This window comes from Triticum aestivum, chromosome 1A (genome assembly GCF_018294505.1).
Source record: "Triticum aestivum cultivar Chinese Spring chromosome 1A, IWGSC CS RefSeq v2.1, whole genome shotgun sequence".
Classification (NCBI taxonomy): Eukaryota; Viridiplantae; Streptophyta; class Magnoliopsida; order Poales; family Poaceae; genus Triticum; species Triticum aestivum.
Genome location: NC_057794.1, coordinates 97,534,642 through 97,552,574, shown reverse-complemented (window position 1 = coordinate 97,552,574; position 17,933 = coordinate 97,534,642). Strand labels below are relative to the sequence as shown.

General features: G+C 47.2%; 1 protein-coding gene across 1 annotated transcript; it reads left to right on the top strand.

Annotated features, from left to right (window-relative positions):
- The first annotated feature begins 361 nt into the window (after positions 1-361).
- On the top strand, positions 362-4,405 carry LOC123191978 (probable mixed-linked glucan synthase 8). Its single transcript, XM_044604491.1, has 3 exons — positions 362-724; positions 1,850-2,603; positions 2,686-4,405. The coding sequence occupies exons 1-3, from the start codon at positions 516-518 to the stop codon at positions 4,294-4,296; spliced, it is 2,574 nt and encodes an 857-aa protein (XP_044460426.1). The 5' UTR covers positions 362-515; the 3' UTR covers positions 4,297-4,405.
- The last annotated feature ends 13,528 nt before the right edge of the window (positions 4,406-17,933 follow it).

The following is a 17,933-nucleotide window of genomic DNA, read 5'->3' as shown; positions in this document are numbered from 1 at the left end:
GAGTTGCTCTACGTTCCAAATGGAGGCAAAATTTCATGTGCGAACAATGTTCCACCCGTACTTTCCCTGTAAACGAACAGCGGACGGACGGACGGAAAGGCAGCGCACGTTTTATGCCCGGCAAGTTGCCTTGTCGCAGCTGTAGGTGCACTGGACGTCCAGCAGTGAGCGTCACGTGAGCCACGCGGATCTCGATGCACTCGTCCAGTCAAGTAGCCAGCCAGTGGCATTTTGTCGAATCGAGTAGCCAGTGGCCACGCCCTTGTGCCTCGGCATGATGCTTCCGGGCATTGGGATGCACGTCCCGTGTCCGATCCCCCACCGCGTCTCTCTCTCTCGCTATATAACGTGGCGTATGGTTAAGCGTCTCCACCCAGCGTCGTCTCGTGCTGTGGCTGGCTAACCACCCCGTGGTAGTCAGTTCGGTGCTTGGCTGCTTGCTCCCGTAGATCACTCTCTCACTCACTCAGGGTGCAGGAGCCGGCTCTGCTACTTGGTAGGCGGACCAAGGTGGCATGGCTTCTCCGGCGGCCGTCCGCGGGGGTCGTCTAGCCGACCCACTGCTGGCCGCCGACGTCGTCGTTGGCGCCAAGGACAGGTACTGGGTGCCCGCCGACGAGAGAGAGATCCTGGCGTCGCAGAAGAGCGGCGCCGGCGAGGACGGCCGGGTACCGCTGCTCTACCGCACGTTCATGGTCAACGGCTTCCTCATCAACCTTTACAGGTGGGAGCATCGTCTCGGTTCAGTTCCTTCTTCCCCCTTGTTTCGCGCCATAGATGTATGTTCCCGAAGGGCAGTGCCACTTGATCGAACTCTTACGTTTCATAGGTAGTCTAAATCTAAGCAATGTACTAGTACTACAGTAGTTTGTAGTACTAGTATTTCTTGACAGACTACTCATGAAGGGGCCCCGCCCACGGCTCCATTTTATATGAACGAACGGAACCAGATGATACCTGAATATAAATGTACTGCCTGAATTTTGATGCACACTGACGGAGTGTTAGTTAATTGATTCCAAGGCAGTAAGTACAATCTTAAGAAACAAACAGAACGTGCTGTGATCTGGAGGCACCCAAAGTGCAGTGAGAGGACAGCGTCAAAGTAGGCAAAAGCTGCAAACGATCCAAATGGTATTGCATTGCTTATTACTGTGCGGCACGGGCGTGCCATTGGATATTTTGGATAACAAAGAAAGCAAAAGGTTGGCAAAAAAAAAGCAAAAGGAGATGCACCGACGCCAGTACACGCTCAAGCTATAAGGGACGTGACCTTTGTGACTTGTAGCCGGATCCGGACGGGGGCACAGTAAAAGTTATCCGGACGGGAGTACCTTTTTGTCGGTAAAATAGTGCTAAAATTAACCTGTTCGCTGAGGGCCAGCTAGTTAGTTCCATACTGATAGGCGAAATTCGCTTATTTAGTTTTATATGTTTATTAGAATTTGACGCTCAAAAAAAATGCATTGTTAGCATGCGGCGGAATGTCTAACCGCTGAGATTGCGGATCTCAACGCTCAGATCCTGATCCGCCCAAGACATTTTAAAAACGATTAAGGCAGAAATCTAGAATCTACACTGTGCAAATATTCACTCTGCACATGCATTCGCAGGATCTTAATTTGTAGCCAGTGCTCAAAATAGTAAGTGTAGTATTTTAATCCAAGAGCACGTGAGCTCAACTACAATTATTACAGTGGAGATCATATAACTACGAAAGCATGCGACTTGGCAAACTTTGTTCTATTATAGTTAGAGATTCTATAACCTTGTCGTTCTGTACTACCAAGACTTTAACCTATTTCCATCAGCACATCATTTCATTTGTCCAAACGTAACCGCACTGCAGGTTATTGACTCTGGTGAGAGTGATAGTGGTGATTCTATTCTTCACGTGGCGCATGAGGCACCGGGACTCGGACGCGATGTGGCTGTGGTGGATCTCGGTCGTCGGCGACCTCTGGTTCGGACTCACCTGGCTGCTCAACCAGATCACCAAGCTCAAGCCCAGGAAATGCGTCCCAAGCATCTCCGTCCTCAGAGACCAGCTCGACCAGCCCGACGGCGGCTCCGACCTCCCCCTCCTGGACGTGTTCATCAACACCGTCGACCCGGTGGACGAGCCGATGCTCTACACCATGAACTCCATCCTCTCCATCCTGGCCACCGACTACCCCGTCGACAAGTACGCCACCTACTTCTCCGACGACGGCGGGTCGCTGGTGCACTACGAGGGCCTGCAGCTGGCGGCGGAGTTCGCCGCGTCCTGGGTCCCCTTCTGCCGGAAGCACTGCGTCGAGCCCCGGGCCCCGGAGAGCTACTTCTGGGCCAAGATGCGCGGGGAGTACGCCGGCAGCGCGCCCAAGGAGTTCCTTGACGACCATCGGCGGATGCGCGCGGCGTATGAGGAGTTCAAGGCGAGGCTGGACGGGCTTTCTGCCGCCATCGAGCAGCGGTCGGAGGCGTGCAACCGTGCCAACGGGAAAGACAAAGAGGAGTGTGCAAATGCTACTTGGATGGCTGATGGGTGCACGCAATGGCAGGGGACGTGGATCAAACCGGCAAAGGGCCACAGGAAAGGACACCACCCTGCAATTCTTCAGGTACAAATTAAAATAAACCAGGTTTTTATTTCATGCGATTTTTTCATACAAAACTGTTGCTAACATGTGATGATGGTTCAAGGTAATGCTGGATCAACCGAGCAAGGATCCTGAGCTGGGCATGGCGGCGAGCTCCGACCACCCTCTGGACTTCAGCGCCGTGGACGCGCGCCTCCCGATGCTGGTCTACATCGCCCGGGAGAAGCGGCCGGGCTACGACCACCAGAAGAAGGCGGGCGCCATGAACGTGCAGCTGCGCGTCTCCGCGCTGCTCTCCAACGCGCCCTTCATCATCAACTTCGACGGCGACCACTACGTCAACAACTCGCAGGCCTTCCGCGCCGCCATGTGCTTCATGCTCGACCCGCGCGACGGCGCCGACACGGCCTTCGTCCAGTTCCCGCAGCGCTTCGACGACGTCGACCCCACCGACCGCTACTGCAACCACAACCGCATGTTCTTCGACGCCACCCTCCTCGGCCTCAACGGCATCCAGGGCCCCTCCTTCGTCGGCACTGGCTGCATGTTTCGCCGTGTCGCCCTCTACAGCGCTGACCCTCCCCGGTGGCGCCCCGACGACGCCAAGGAGGCCAAGGCCTCGCACTACAGGCCCAACATGTTTGGCAAGTCCACGTCCTTCATCAACTCCATGCCGGCGGCCGCCAACCAAGAACGGTCCGTCCCGTCACCGCCGACGGTTGGAGAGGTGGAGCTCGCCGACACGATGACGTGCGCCTACGAGGACGGCACCGAGTGGGGCAACGACGTCGGGTGGGTGTACAACATCGCGACGGAGGACGTGGTGACCGGCTTCCGGCTGCACCGCACGGGGTGGCGCTCCACGTACTGCGCCATGGAGCCCGACGCGTTCCGCGGCACGGCGCCCATCAACCTGACGGAGCGGCTCTACCAGATCCTGCGCTGGTCGGGGGGATCCCTCGAGATGTTCTTCTCCCGCTTCTGCCCGCTCCTGGCCGGCCGGCGGCTCCACCCCATGCAGCGCGTCGCCTACATCAACATGACCACCTACCCGGTCTCCACCTTCTTCATCCTCATGTACTACTTCTACCCGGTGATGTGGCTCTTCCAGGGGGAGTTCTACATCCAGAGGCCGTTCCAGACGTTCACGCTGTTCGTCGTCGTCATCATCGCCACGGTGGAGCTCATCGGCATGGTGGAGATCAGGTGGGCCGGCCTCACGCTGCTCGACTGGGTCCGCAACGAGCAGTTCTACATCATCGGCACCACCGGCGTGTACCCGATGGCCATGCTGCACATCCTCCTCAGGTCCTTCGGCATCAAGGGGGTGTCCTTCAAGCTGACGGCCAAGAAGCTCACGAGCGGCGCCAGGGAGAGGCTCGCGGAGCTCTACGACGTGCAGTGGGTGCCGTTGCTGGTGCCCACGGTGGTGGTGATGGCCGTGAACGTGGCCGCCATCGGCGCGGCGGCGGGCAAGGCGATCGCTGGGCGGTGGTCGGCCGCGCAGGTCGCCGGGGCGGCGAGCGGGCTCGTGTTCAACGTGTGGATGCTGCTGCTGCTCTACCCGTTCGCGCTCGGGATAATGGGGCGCTGGAGCAAGAGGCCATACATCCTGTTCGTTGTGCTGGTGACCGCGGTCGCTGCCACCGCGTCCGTGTACGTCGCGCTCGCCGGCTCCCTACCGTACTTGCATTCGAGGATAAAGCTACTTTAAATTTTGTACTCCTAAGTAATGCTGCAAAGCCTGTAAGAGCTGTGAGTCAAAACACCCATAGTTTAAATTGCAGCATGTAATAAAGTTTACCTTAATGGTTGTGTTCGTAGCATGGTACGGTAGGCATGCAATCTTTTCTTTTGGCAGCGAAATATTGTGAGCTGTATTCCACACACACAACCCAGCGTGGCTGGTTAAAAAAAATTTGAGGTGTTTTGTGCCGCTGAACGTGTTTAAAGGTCAAGCCGGTTTTGGTATGGGAGCGGCGAGCGGCGTGCCGATGGCTTGTTCTGACGACGGTAGTAGTCGTTCGGTGGTCTCGGCATTTTTATGTAATTTTTATTTTGTTTGAGGTGCTTTGTAATTTCGATGAACTTCGATAATAGACTAGATCATTTTTGTAAAAAATAAAAACTGAGAGCAGTGTCCAACCAGCAGTCTGTGACGTCCATTGTGCTAGCATGGTTCCCACATAGATGAGCCAAAAAATTTGCTGGCCATTTTACATGTTAAATAACCACTAGTGTGCACGTAGGTCATATGCAAACGATTTAAACCTATTCTTGCTGACAAAGCTTTGAACCGTCGCTTTTTGAAGGTGTGCGAAAGCGGTGGTTCATCGCACCTAAAAAGTACAAGTAAGTACTACTAGGCATTAAGGTGTGCGAAAGGAATGGTCCATCGCATCTAAAAAACACAAAAAAAATACTATGCATCAAGTTGTGTGAAAAGGATGGTCCATCGCACCTAAAAAAACACACAGAAGTACTATGCATCAATTAAGAAAATAAGACCTACCAGGACTAGCCTTTGATGGCATATTTTCATAGGAGAAGTAACCTGAGCACCCGTCGAGCCCAAGTCTCAAACCTGGGCGGCAGCATGCGCACCCCGCGGCGCTTGCCAAGAGAGTGATGCTCTGTTCTCATAATATGCATCAATAAATGAAGAATGAACAAGTAAAATGCATCTCAACATTATATTAAGAGCAAGTACAATAAGATAACATAAGCAAGCTATAAAAATTAGAATATTATATCTTTCTTAATTGAAGGAGAGAGAAGAGGAGAGTGAAGAGAAGCGGGCTTTTGGTTAGTAGCCGGCTCTAACACGAGTCCTAAAACATATTGTAAGATTGTAAAGTAGGCTAAGTAGTAATAAAGTAGTATATATATATATATAACTTATTATTATACATGCCCACTATAAGGTTAACTCTAGATAACATAACAACTCTTCATAGCCGATTATTGGTTGTATTATTAACCATGCTTTAAGTCGCTCTCCGCTCTACATTTTCTAACCGAATAACCAACAGTATAATAATCGGTAGTATACAATGGAACTAAGGCTGTCTACATTCACAGTTTCAGTGTCCAAAGATGGGACCGGCTAGGGACCATGTGACCGAATTTCCGATTTCGGTCAGTCACTTTTTATTCTTTACAATCAGCTAACTACTCTACTCGCTCGGGTTAAAAGACCAGTTGCCAGTCAAGTCGAGGCCACTACTAAACGCATGCATGCGACTGGGAATAAAGGTGAGTAGTGCATGCATGCAAGCTAGCTAGTGTTGGTTGTGTTTGACGTAAGAAACACGAGCCCTGCTCCAGTGCTCCCCCTAACCTAATTTCAGAGAGGTATTTTTGTCCCTGTGAATTTATTTTTTTCCTGGCCCGCCGCAGCCCAGATCCAAGCCCTGTCTAGTCGTGTATAACCCAAAACGTATACATACAGTACCCTGGTCTAAAAAAAACATCACACGACCCCACGTCCACGTAAGACCTGCCGAATCCAATCATTCACGCGAGCAGCTCCATCAATCTCGCGAGCATTGACGCAGCTCCATAAGTCACGTAGTAGATCTCCAGCGGCGGCTATCTCGTCGCCGGCGATCTCGTCGGACAGCGGGCGCGACAACGTCGTGAATTTCCAACGAGCGCGCACAGGTACCGCATCCCGCATACCCCCTAGTCTCGCTCGTGGCAACATTGAACGAACTGTCGCCGCCAGTGGTAGTGGTTAACCTAGCGGGGCGGGTAACCTAGCTACCCGACGACGCATGCGATCGTGGATCTTGTTCCGGTAGTGCTGCTCCTCGTGATCTGGGTTCATGTAGCGTCGGTTGCCGTCGGCTGTGCGCACCAGCGGTATCGTTATTTGATGTGGCGGCTAACCTAGGTATCCGACGGCAGAGGTAATCACAGATCAAGCTAGGTTTGGAGATCGCGCAGTTCCTCGCGATTGAAAGTGATCACGACGGGTGCCGTGGCCATCTTCCTTACTAATTTGGGCAGATCTGAACGGCCTCGGTTGCGGTTGTTTACATAACATCCGTGATCGTGTGCTATGTGTTTTATATTTCATCATTGATAATGTTTGCACATGTGATGATACATAATATTGGTTGTAGGAAATGGCGGACGAGGAGTTAACTAATATCATGGTAGACATGGAGTTTGGAGAACTGATGAAAGACTGGATAGAAGATTGGTCAGATGATGAAAATTCAGATCGTGAAGATCGGTCAGACAATGGGAACGAATGGGACGATCTTAATGTGAGTGGCATTATCATGTTGTAATTTTTTGGTGGCATCCGACAACATTAAATCTTTGTGTTGAAAATTTATAGATCGATGAGCTTGATGATGATCAGGAAAACAACTCGGAGCTCTCGAATGAAGATTACATTAGTCAGATACGTAAGTGAAAAATTTTGTTGGCATGCAAATTGAATTTCTTCTGGAATATTATATGATAAGTAATTATTTATTTGTGTTGTATTTTTCAGTTCATTTCCGAATGTCATAATGCGTACGACTATTACGGTGAATCCGACGCGGAGACAGACCTTAACGACGAATCATTAGATGCACCTGGTTCTGGGGAGTTCGAGTCGTCGGTCATCATGAGTGAGGTATGTGTGTAATCAATGTTCTATGGAAGTAAGTAATGTTAAACCTTAGAAATCTGTTTTCATGGCTGTGGTTTGATTGTGTAGGTGACACAAGATGATGGGGCAAAGAATGTCCAAGATACTGCCAGTGCAGATGATAAGAGGGATATGTTCATGCAGATAATGGAAATGACCTTTACGTCTCACGATGCTGCGTATGATTTCTACAACAGCTATTCTAGAGATAATGGTTTCAGCATTAGAAAGAATAAGGTCAGGTATAGCAAAACAGAGTCACGTCATATGCGTTATAGGCGGTTTGTTTGTTCAAGACAAGGGAAACGTGACAGCAAGTTGCTAACCGAGGAAGGACACAGCCGTAGGCTCAGAGCCGAGACACGCTGCTTTTGCGAAGCGCACCTGACCGTCAAGCTTGACCAAAAGCGTGGGGTTTGGTATGTTGAAAGTTTTGAGGACAAGCATAGCCATATGTTGGCAGTACCGGACGAGGTACCTTTTCTTTGGTCCCACAGAAAAATCAAAGAGTACCAGAAGCATGAGATAATGTCCATGGGAGCTGTAGGGATTAGAATTCATGACATGATGGATTACTTCATCAGCAAACATGTATGGTACGGCGGTGTTGGTTTTACCAGGCGTGAAATATACAACCTTTGCGCCAAGGAGAAGAGGAAGCTGCTTTCAAAAGGTGATGTTGCCACAGCCATAGGCATCATGGCCAGTAGGAAACAAAGGGATCCTAGCTTCTTTTTTGAGTACAGGATAGATAAGGAAGGACATTTGAATAGGATGTTCTGGTGCGACTCCCAGTCTCGTCATGACTATGAGGACTTCGGCGACGTGCTTGTATTTGACAACACGTACAAGATGAACCGCTATGGTATGCCATTCATACCTTTTGTTGGTCTTAACAATCACCGGAAGACCACTGTTTTTGGTTGTGCCATAGTTTCGGACGAGACCGAGGAGACATACGTGTGGCTTCTGCAGACTTTTTTGAGGTCCATGTGTCAAAAGCTGTCTAAGAGTGTTATCATAGACGCCGACGCTGCGATGATCAAGGCAATTCGTGAAGTCTTGCCAGACGTGTGGCACCGTATATGTACATGGCACATAGAGAAAAATATGAATATTCACCTCAGTCACAAGTCCTTGAAGGAGTTCCGAACTCTTCTGTACTACATCACGTCCACGACAACGTTTGAGGAGAGATGGCACGCATTTTCCAAAAGATGGCAGTCAGAAAAAACTGTAACATGGTTGAGGCGGATGTATAAGAAGAGGAGACTGTGGGCCGCGACATATCTAACTGAGGGGTTTTGGCTTGGCATGAAAAGAAACCAGCGGAGTGAAAGCCTGAACTCATGCCTTCACCTCCACCTAGACGGTGAAATGACCCTGGTGGATATGATTTTGCACTATGAGAACGACGTTGTGCGTATCCGTGAAAACGAGGCGCGAGATGACTGCACGGCCTCACAGAGTTTACCGGTGCCAGTTACTAGCTCGACGGAACTTGAGATAGCTGCTTCTCACGTCTTCACTCCAGCAAACTTCTATATGTTGCAAGATGATCTTAGAAAAATTGACGGCATGGAGATTGTAGAAATTAAGCTGGGAGACGGATCACAGCAGTACATCGTGGCCTGGAAGAATAACCGGAAGCGCCATTTTTGGGTGGAGTATACACCAGTAAATTCCGCAGAAACTATAAGGTGCAGCTGCAGAAGAATGATTCGAAAGGGTCTACCTTGCAAGCACATATTCCATATACTGAAGCACTTGAACATATCTGAAATACCAAAGTGTTTAGTTCTTATTCGGTTCACAAAAGAAGCAAGGTTGGGACTGCCCGCGAGGCGCACAAGCGATCTATTGGGATTTGGTTGGACTGGGGCCGGGGAAAGAATGAAATATAGCCAGGTCAGTGTGTTAGCGTCTGAAGCTATGCATGCGGCATGCAAACACCCTACTTTGTGGGATCAGTTACAGGAGAGTTTGAAGGCTGTGATAGCTAAGAGTCATGAGTATGATCTGCTACAGAAAAATTTGTTGAAGCAAACAAATGACATCAGTAAGTGTGCAGTTGAATATGTGGACGATGGTGAAGGCAACATGATTGAGGTTAAAGATCCTATGAAAGTGTCAAGCAAAGGTGCAACAAAGGCAGATGAGAGCCGCCCTGTCTCAAAAAATGGTAGACCACTCTCTTTTGATGAGTTGAAAACCCGGTGCGGCGCTTGCAAATTGGTAGGACACACTAGACGTAGCAAGAAATGCAAACAAAATCAAAAGTAAGTGTTTGTATGCATTGTGGATTATTAAAGTTTGTATCATTCATTAACTTAGCTTGTCTTCTATCAGGTGCAGAAAAGTGGAGAAGGAACAAGAGTAGAACACTTGCTTCAATTATTTACTGTGTTAATCGGCCGGCTCACACTTTGGCTAAGGTGGCGCTTGTGTTTCTTTGGTTTGGAGGCTTTGGCCCCGTGATTGTATCCTTAGTGTATTAGCAGACGAGATCTTAGTCTTTGTTTAAATAAAGTAAGATGTTTCCCTGTAAACAAAAATCAAAAAAATTCTTTACTGTGTAATGGCCGGGGCTGTGTAATGACCGGGGCGGGAGGTAGAAAGAATATTATTGTACATTTCCCCTGCCCACGTCCTAAATGTCATTAAATAAGTAACTATACCACTCTCCTCCCCACCACACACTCACCCACCTCCCACGGGCGCCGGTTCGAACTCCCCTCTTATCCCCACCTACAGTAGATCGAGAATACCCTCGCCGGCGACCGCTGCAGCCGCCTCCATGGAGAGAAGCCTCGGCTGGCAGAGAGCGATGATGGACCTCGCCGGCGATGACGAGGGGTGGCACGCGCAGTTGACAGAGGTGTGCGGCTGGTTCCCCAGCACGGAGATGTTGGTCAACCACACTTGTGGCCTCATCAAAGTCCTCACCGACGCCAAGAGGAAGCGCGCCTTCCCCTACGGCCGCGGCGTCCCGCCGGCTGTCGTACTCGTGGGGGCAATGTGAGAGGCCACGCTGAGCGACTCCCCTATTCAGCGCGCAAGGTGGTGGATGTACCGCTCCACCACCATGACGCTGCGGCCAGATTCAGCACGTGTCACGTCGAGGGCAGACCGCGTCGACGTCGAGCTTGGTGTCCCTGCGCCCGTCAGCCCGGACTACCAGGTCCGCCATGTGTCGAAGCCAGTGCTGCCATTGGACCATGAGGAGGGCGAGGAGGACGCTGTGCAGATGGTAGCGCCGGTCGCCGTCGAGGGTGGCAAGACAATGCCCATCGACGTCGAGCTCCTTCCCCTCCTCCCTGGCATAGTGAAGGTGGAAGAAGAGGAGGTGGCTCAGGATCAGGTGGCGCAGCTGTCCAACAGAACGGTGGTCAAGAAGAAGGCTTCTCCGCGTGTGGTGCGCCGCTCAAGCCGCCTCAAATTTCTGAAGAAGTAAAGATGGGCACAGTTGCTGAAGGAGGAGGAAGCTGCTGATTATCTTAAGTTAGGTATGCTGTTATATGTTTCAGCATATAAGTTAACATTATTTTGGGTTTGATGTTGGTTAGGTATGCTTTTATATGTAAGCATATAAGTTATGCAATCGGTACGGTTTGATCGGGTTCTTTGTGGCTGAAGAACTGAATATCTACTGCTCACCCTAAGTGCCAAGTTCAGTTAAATTTCTGAATATTGAATATGTATTGTTGCTTTGCTTCAGTGTTGCATGGAAGCTGCTAGATGTTGCTCCTATGTTGCAACAAGACAATGAACTAGTCTGCTACATAAATCAGTAGTGTTGCTAGGTAATGTGCCCATGTGCATCACATACCAAATATAGAACATGCCAAAAGTGCATTGTTTGTCAAATACAGGACATGCCAAAAGTGCATTGTCTGCCAAATATAGAACATGCCAAAAGTGCACTGTCTACCAATCATGATGGCCCCATGTTATTTATGCTGCAATCTCTGTTACACTTTGCCCATAAACTGAATAGCAAATAATTTAGCATCATTTCATCATGTCAATTACAATGATGTCAATAAGTTTATGAACAATCTACTTGCTAACTATGACAACAATCATAATGGCAAGCAGGCCAAGATACAGAAGACCTCCAAATCCTAAAATCCTATCCCTATAGAGCAATATCTCCTTGTGCATCTTAACCATTGCCCTCTTTTCTTTCTCATTCCTTTTAATTTCAGCTTCATATTCTGTACTCTTAGTCTCCAGTTTCTTGTTATTCATGGCAAGATACTTAATGACTGACTTTGCTTTGCTATCCCACTCCCCATCAACCCATTCAACATACTCAGAAGTGATATCATCCTAAATAAATCATGAGCAATTCAAGTCATTTTATAACTGAACTTGTCGCTGCAAGCGTTAAACACTGAACTTTTTTGCAGCTTGACCGCAATAGCAGTACTAGTTTGAAGATCATGCTCAGTAGACTAACCTCAAACACACATCCCCCGAGTGCGCTGCCAAAATTGTCTGCATCTATGCAGACACGGCCACTAGGAGTTTCCTGATGACCACATAGATGGAGCTTGTCATGGCCATAGGTGATGAATTATGGGCGATAATGCTGGGATGTAAAGAACAACGGTAAAGAACTTACCTTTTTGCCACCAAAGTGTAGGACTGAACAAACCCTAGCCGTGGGTTCTCCCGGCTCGCCGCCGCCCACGAAACCCCCGTCCCCTGTTCCACTAGATCCGTCGCCGCTGCCTCCTGTGCCACTGAATCCGGCCCACCTGCTTGTAGGACCCAGGGTTCGACCTAACTTGCGGTCGCCACCGCTCTTCTCGCCGCAGCCGCCGCCGCCCGACGCCCAGCTCGCTGTCATGCTTTCGCCGTCGAGATTTGGAGGCGCAAATAGAGAGGGAGGGCTAGGGATTTGGAAAGGGAAATGAGAAAAGGGGAAAGATCGATGTGAACCTGGCAAAATGGGCTGGTGTAGCGCTGTTGGGAAGATAGCCCACCTGTGGGGCCCCTCACGTGGTTAGATGGGCCGTGCCTGGCATTATGGTGAGTACAGAAAAAGTTAATTATACATATAATAAAAAAAAAGACGGGTTTGTAAAACAAACTAGAAAAACATGATGCCTGATAACACGCGATAGAGCCAACGAGCTGACATGATTAATTTTGATGAGTGTAATATTACATTTTGGCTCGATATATTTACTTATCTACCATGACTACTTTTCATAATAATGTGATGAGGGGGAATTACTAGGAGATTATGCAAGATGATGACATGGAGATAGCTAAGGCAGAATGCTAAGCTTGGTAGAGTTTAAAAAAAGTTAAGATTGTGAAAATTTTAATATGAAACTTACGAGAGCAGTTGAAGAGAAAAATAGACTATTATAAAAAATTGGAGAAGGAGAAAAATATTAAGCAAGAACACTTGATAAGTGAAGCCGTTGAAAATACAATTATAAAAAATTGGAGAACGAGAAAAATATTAAGCAAGAACAATTGATAAGTGAAGCCAAAACTTTATTGGTACGACCAAATTGTCTTCTCCGAGCGAATTTTATGACCGAATTGTCTTGTACGAGCGAATTGTCTGACAGACACATACACATGCATGTGCCCTGTTTATTACATTAAAATTATAGAACCCCTAAGATAATCATGCTGTCGAAACCTTAGACCGGACTAAATCCAAACCACTAAAACTTCAATCTTGCATGCCGCATGAATTCTTCAGGCGCCTTTTCCTTGCGATTTCGTGAATTTTGTTCTTCACACACTCCATCAAGTTTGAAGGTGACATAATCAACTCTGCGACGAAATGTCTTCTCCTTGCGTCAATGGTGGCCTACAAAAAATGACATAAAGGTTACATGAACCGAAGTTGCTACACCACCATAGTAGCTAGTCTACAAACGAAAATAACAGCATACCTGTGTAAATTGGCGGGTGATTCGGTCCCCGTCCCAATGTTCTAGACATTCTGTGACAAAAAGGCCACAAGAGTTCCTGGTACATATGCAAACATTAGCGGTGGGCAATACAAACATGTGTGTTGTTGTTTGATTGTGCATGATGTCCTATTAACTCACCCATCCTCTTGCTGGGGTATGTCATACTCCTTAATAGGCCACTTACTTACGTCCGGATATTTCCCTGGTGTAATAAGATTTGCCTGACGCATATCGTTTGCTATAGCCATTAGCTATAAAGAGGATAGTGTTAAAGAACAATCATAAACAATATGTAAGAACAATGATACAAATGTTGGTTACATTACCAGTGCTTTAACAGTCCTTTCAGTCAGGTCCAGAGGATAGAGCGAATCGAGAACTTGGAATTCTTTCTTGATCATGTGCATGACCACGGTCATCCAGTGGCTATTATCGATATTCAACGCGATATACATCTACAGTGCAAAAAACCATTACGGATCAAAAGAAATACTTGATGAACTATCATGTAGTGATGAATCACAAACATTACGTACCTTATCACGCACAGTATACTCTTTCGTGACTCTATTAACTGTTCCAGCTTTGGTCAAAGCACTATCCATGTTGCAGCTCGATGGTAATGGATCATCATGTGCGATAGCACGATCCACAAGGAATTTGGACCTCCACGCTGGACAGAGGTAACGATCATGACCAACACGCAGCTCCAAATGTCCCATATAAGCATCAATAACCTGCATAGAATATCAGCGCATTACATGTTGAAAGTTGAGACATAGATTATTGAGCATTTCAAAAACAGGACATGCAAGTAGTACTTACATCGTCCGACAGCCATCTATGAGCTAGTACCGGTAGAATCCTTTCGGAAGTCAGAGTTATGCCACGCCCTTCACTGTAGTAGTTTTTTTGTTCTTGTTCTTCTCAGTGCTAGCAGCTAACTCAATAGATGAAATAGCTGCATCAATTATTTCCGGCGTCAACTCATCTGCCACAACCTCCGGCACATTATTGTTCGAAAATAGAGCTGCATGAAATAATATGAACGTCAACAATGGTGATCATATGCATTGGTAGTAAATAAAAAAAATTAAGAATGTTAGTTACGATACCTCTAGTAGCAGTACTAGTACCAGAGGTTCTCTGACCACGGCTGGTACGCCTGCCGGGCTTGTCAAGTGCGTAGGGGGATTCAAATTTCTTGGGAACGGTCCGCTTCCGCTTACCGGACATAACCTCCTCATCCTTATCGATTGTTACACCCTTTCTTCCATTCGCCTTAGCCATGAACTTGCTGACAGAAGATGGACAAATGTCTATGTCCGATGAAGGTGCCAGAGTAGAAGTACCAACCACCCAAGGGTTTTCCGGTGTACCCCCACATACATCATTACGCTTAACAGGTGAAGCTTCCTTGTGTCCATTCATCTTCGGTGGGGTTTTCTATTTGGCAAACTAAATCGTGTGAACATTTCTGGACGTAAAAAAATTAAACGAGAAAATTATAGACAGAAAGATAAATAGATAGTACCTCAGGAACGGTTTTATGGTTGGGAAGCACTATATCAGGCTGCGTCATGTCAATGATCGGCTGTCCATCACTGTCCATGTCTTCCTTATACATGAATTCCTTCTTTTCATATGTACCATTCTCGAACGAATCCACTTCGTCCGGATCATTCTCCGCGGATGGCACGGCAGCAGCCGGCTTGTACATGACACCTGCTTTGTTCAACTTCTCCAACAACCTCTGCAATAGAAATATAAACTTAGTAATGGTATCATGGTTTAAAACAGAAAACATACTATAAATTATAAAGTTTGGGTGTGATACCTCAGCAACTTGATCAGGGATTTGCCTCATCTGGGTGTGTATGAAGTCCATGCACCGCTTCATTAGAAGCTCCATCAGATCTTCTGACAATGCGGCTGTCGTGGACTTCTTTGCGTTTCCAGTTGCAGGCTTGGTTTTTGGCTTCATGGTAGGCACATTATTTGGGATGTTGGGCTCATGAGCCCTATACTCCTGGGTGATATTATTTTCGATCTGCATGCAATATTGAAGTACATGTGATGAATAAAAAATAAATAGTATTAAGTTACAAAACATTTAAGAAATACGAAACACAATGACTTACCCTTACGTTACCACGGCCGCGCCCATTATCATAGTTGAACCTATCTCTCCTAGTGGCTGCACCTTCTGTCCAGTTCCTCATAAGAGGTTGTATGGACAAGTTGGGATTATAGGCGCATTCGCCTTCGACCGGTTGCACCTTCTCCCAGTACAAGTACTACAAAAAAATATAAGGATTTAGAGTTAGTAATACATCACATAAAATTGCAATGATATGATAATTGACATTATGCAACAGGTCTCATATGTGTACCTGCAAGAGAGCCAAATTGCCTTTCGGCCATTGGCGGAGGTGTTTGCCTTTCTTCACTATGCGAAGGCAATCAAGGAGAACACGCATGGTGAAGGCATTCCAGTTAATCTTTGAAATACGTTTCACATCTTCGACCAAAGCGTAGTACTGCTTTGGCACAATCTTGCTCGACATGGGAGCAATAATTGTTCCTAACAGGACAAGCACTACTTTGCGAAGGAAATCGTCGTCGGTGGCTTTACTTTTAATTATGTCCTCAATGAGATTATCTATCACTATGTTTTCTGATGTCTTACTGAGAAATTGTGGCGGCACCCGCTCCTTCATGTCCTCGCCTTCTTCAGTCAGAATGTCCGAAGCAGACAGTCCTTGGTTCTCGAGGTTAAAGATGCACTCGACATCGACCACACCGAGAGTCATCTCCCCAACCTGCTCTTGTATAATGAACCTGCCCGTGCTGGCCTGAAAATTCTCAATCATATACCTAATCAGCAGGGTACGCATCTTAATAGATGGTATCTGCAGCATGCTGCGCAATGATGTATCAGCCACTCTAGCGCGTTGACCGCTCGATAGATCTACAACAAGCTTGCACCATTTCTCAACTGCACATACTATTTCTCCATTCAGCTCGTCCATCCTGTTGAAAGAAAATATATAACTTCATGACATTAGCTAACACTAAAGCAAAAATAACAATAGGCATGCAAAAATATGAAACTTTCTGGCAGTAGCTAACACTAATGCAAAATAACACTAATGGAAATACAAAACTATCACCATGTATACTGCAACATGCAACCAAGTGTGTGCTGACATGAGGTAATAAAAAAATAACTACAATTGGTAATTGAATTTACTTGCATCTGATCAAGTTCTTTGAGTATCATATAAATTATATAATCAATAAATTTAATATGATAAACTGTTACTAATTCGTCTGGTTGTCTTACTAACAGGGTGACAAATTGTTCAGCTGTAAATAAACTAGAGTCTATAGCAATGGTACCTATTTGAGGTTCATCAACATCTAATGTTAATAACTGTTTAATGTTCTATGTGCACAACAATATAATTGGATCGTGTGACAAAAATATAATTGGATCTTGTGACAAAAAATGTATTGCATCATGCTTCTCGAGAAACAAAATCTTATTCTACCATGCTATGAAAGAACCAAAGAATGTTTTCATCTACGCCATCTGGTCAGAATGCATCTAGTCAAGTTCATACTAGTTGAAAATATGTGGTAAACCTATGTCCATCAAAGCAACGAGACGGAGGAAGTAGCTTGCTATGAAGGCGCGAGGGAAGGAGGATAATTTACTTGATTGGTCGACGAAGATGAAAGAAGTCGGTGATGCGTTCTCGACGTAGTTCGTCGAGGTCGTCCTGCACGTGAGGACGACCTTGATCTTCTCGGGGTTTTTGTGGCGTGTGGGATGCGGCGGACGGAGCTGCGACGCCTCGCCGGCAGGAGTCGATCTAGTCGACGACATGTGCGAGGAGGAGGAGATTATATACGAGGTCGACGCCTAGGTCGTCGTAACTTCCCTATGGCCAATCTCGCGATCTATATTTTCCTCCGTTGAAGCGAGGCTGAACGTGCTCCTCAATCGTAGGATTAGGAACATATGGATTAGCACGATCCCAGAATTGTGTAACAGAATGGCAACTACTCCCGTGATCGACATGCGTGTGATCGACGTGCATGGAAAGCGCAGCGTTGTGGGCTCCACAATATGGATCCGACACTTATTTGCGGTTTGGGCCGGCCCACCTACCTTTATTGTTTCTTCCCTCAAAATAAATCTCATTGGTTCATCCCTAAAAAGAACTCTTTGTGACACGTATTAGTTATTGTATACTTGTATATGTTCAACAATATTTATAGTATCTCTATCATTTCTACAATATTATACATGCATCGAGTGTCAGAAATGAACGATACTTGTCATGCATGCATGCCATGGTCATCGTAGGTTACGGATTAAGTTTGGGATCATTTCATGAGATCGTAGGTTACGCATAAACCACTTTCAGACCTGCCCTCCGGCGGACCCGAATGGTCCTGCTTGTACATGGTGCATGTGGAAGCATGCATGAGATGACCCCAACTTTTGGGAGCTTGTGGGCTTGGCCAATGTGGTCCCCCAGGTAAGGTCTGCATGAATTCGGACACAAAACGCACGTTGCGTCACGTGGGGGTAGTGTTGTAGGGTTTTGTCGCCAGAAAACCCTAGAAATTGCATCGAGTGTCGCAAATGAACGATACTTGTCACGATGCAAGCCATGGTCATCATAGGGTATGCATGAAGTTTGGGATCATTTGGTGGGACCGTCAAGGAAAACAAATTTCAGACCT

Coding starts and splice junctions, on each gene's coding strand:
- LOC123191978 (XM_044604491.1), top strand. CDS start 516: ATGGCTTCTCCGGCGGCCGTCCGCGGGGGTCGTCTAGCCGACCCACTG. Junction 725..1,849: donor TTCCTCATCAACCTTTACAG/GTGGGAGCATCG, acceptor ACCGCACTGCAG/GTTATTGACTCTGGTGAGAG. Junction 2,604..2,685: donor ACCACCCTGCAATTCTTCAG/GTACAAATTAAA, acceptor TGATGGTTCAAG/GTAATGCTGGATCAACCGAG.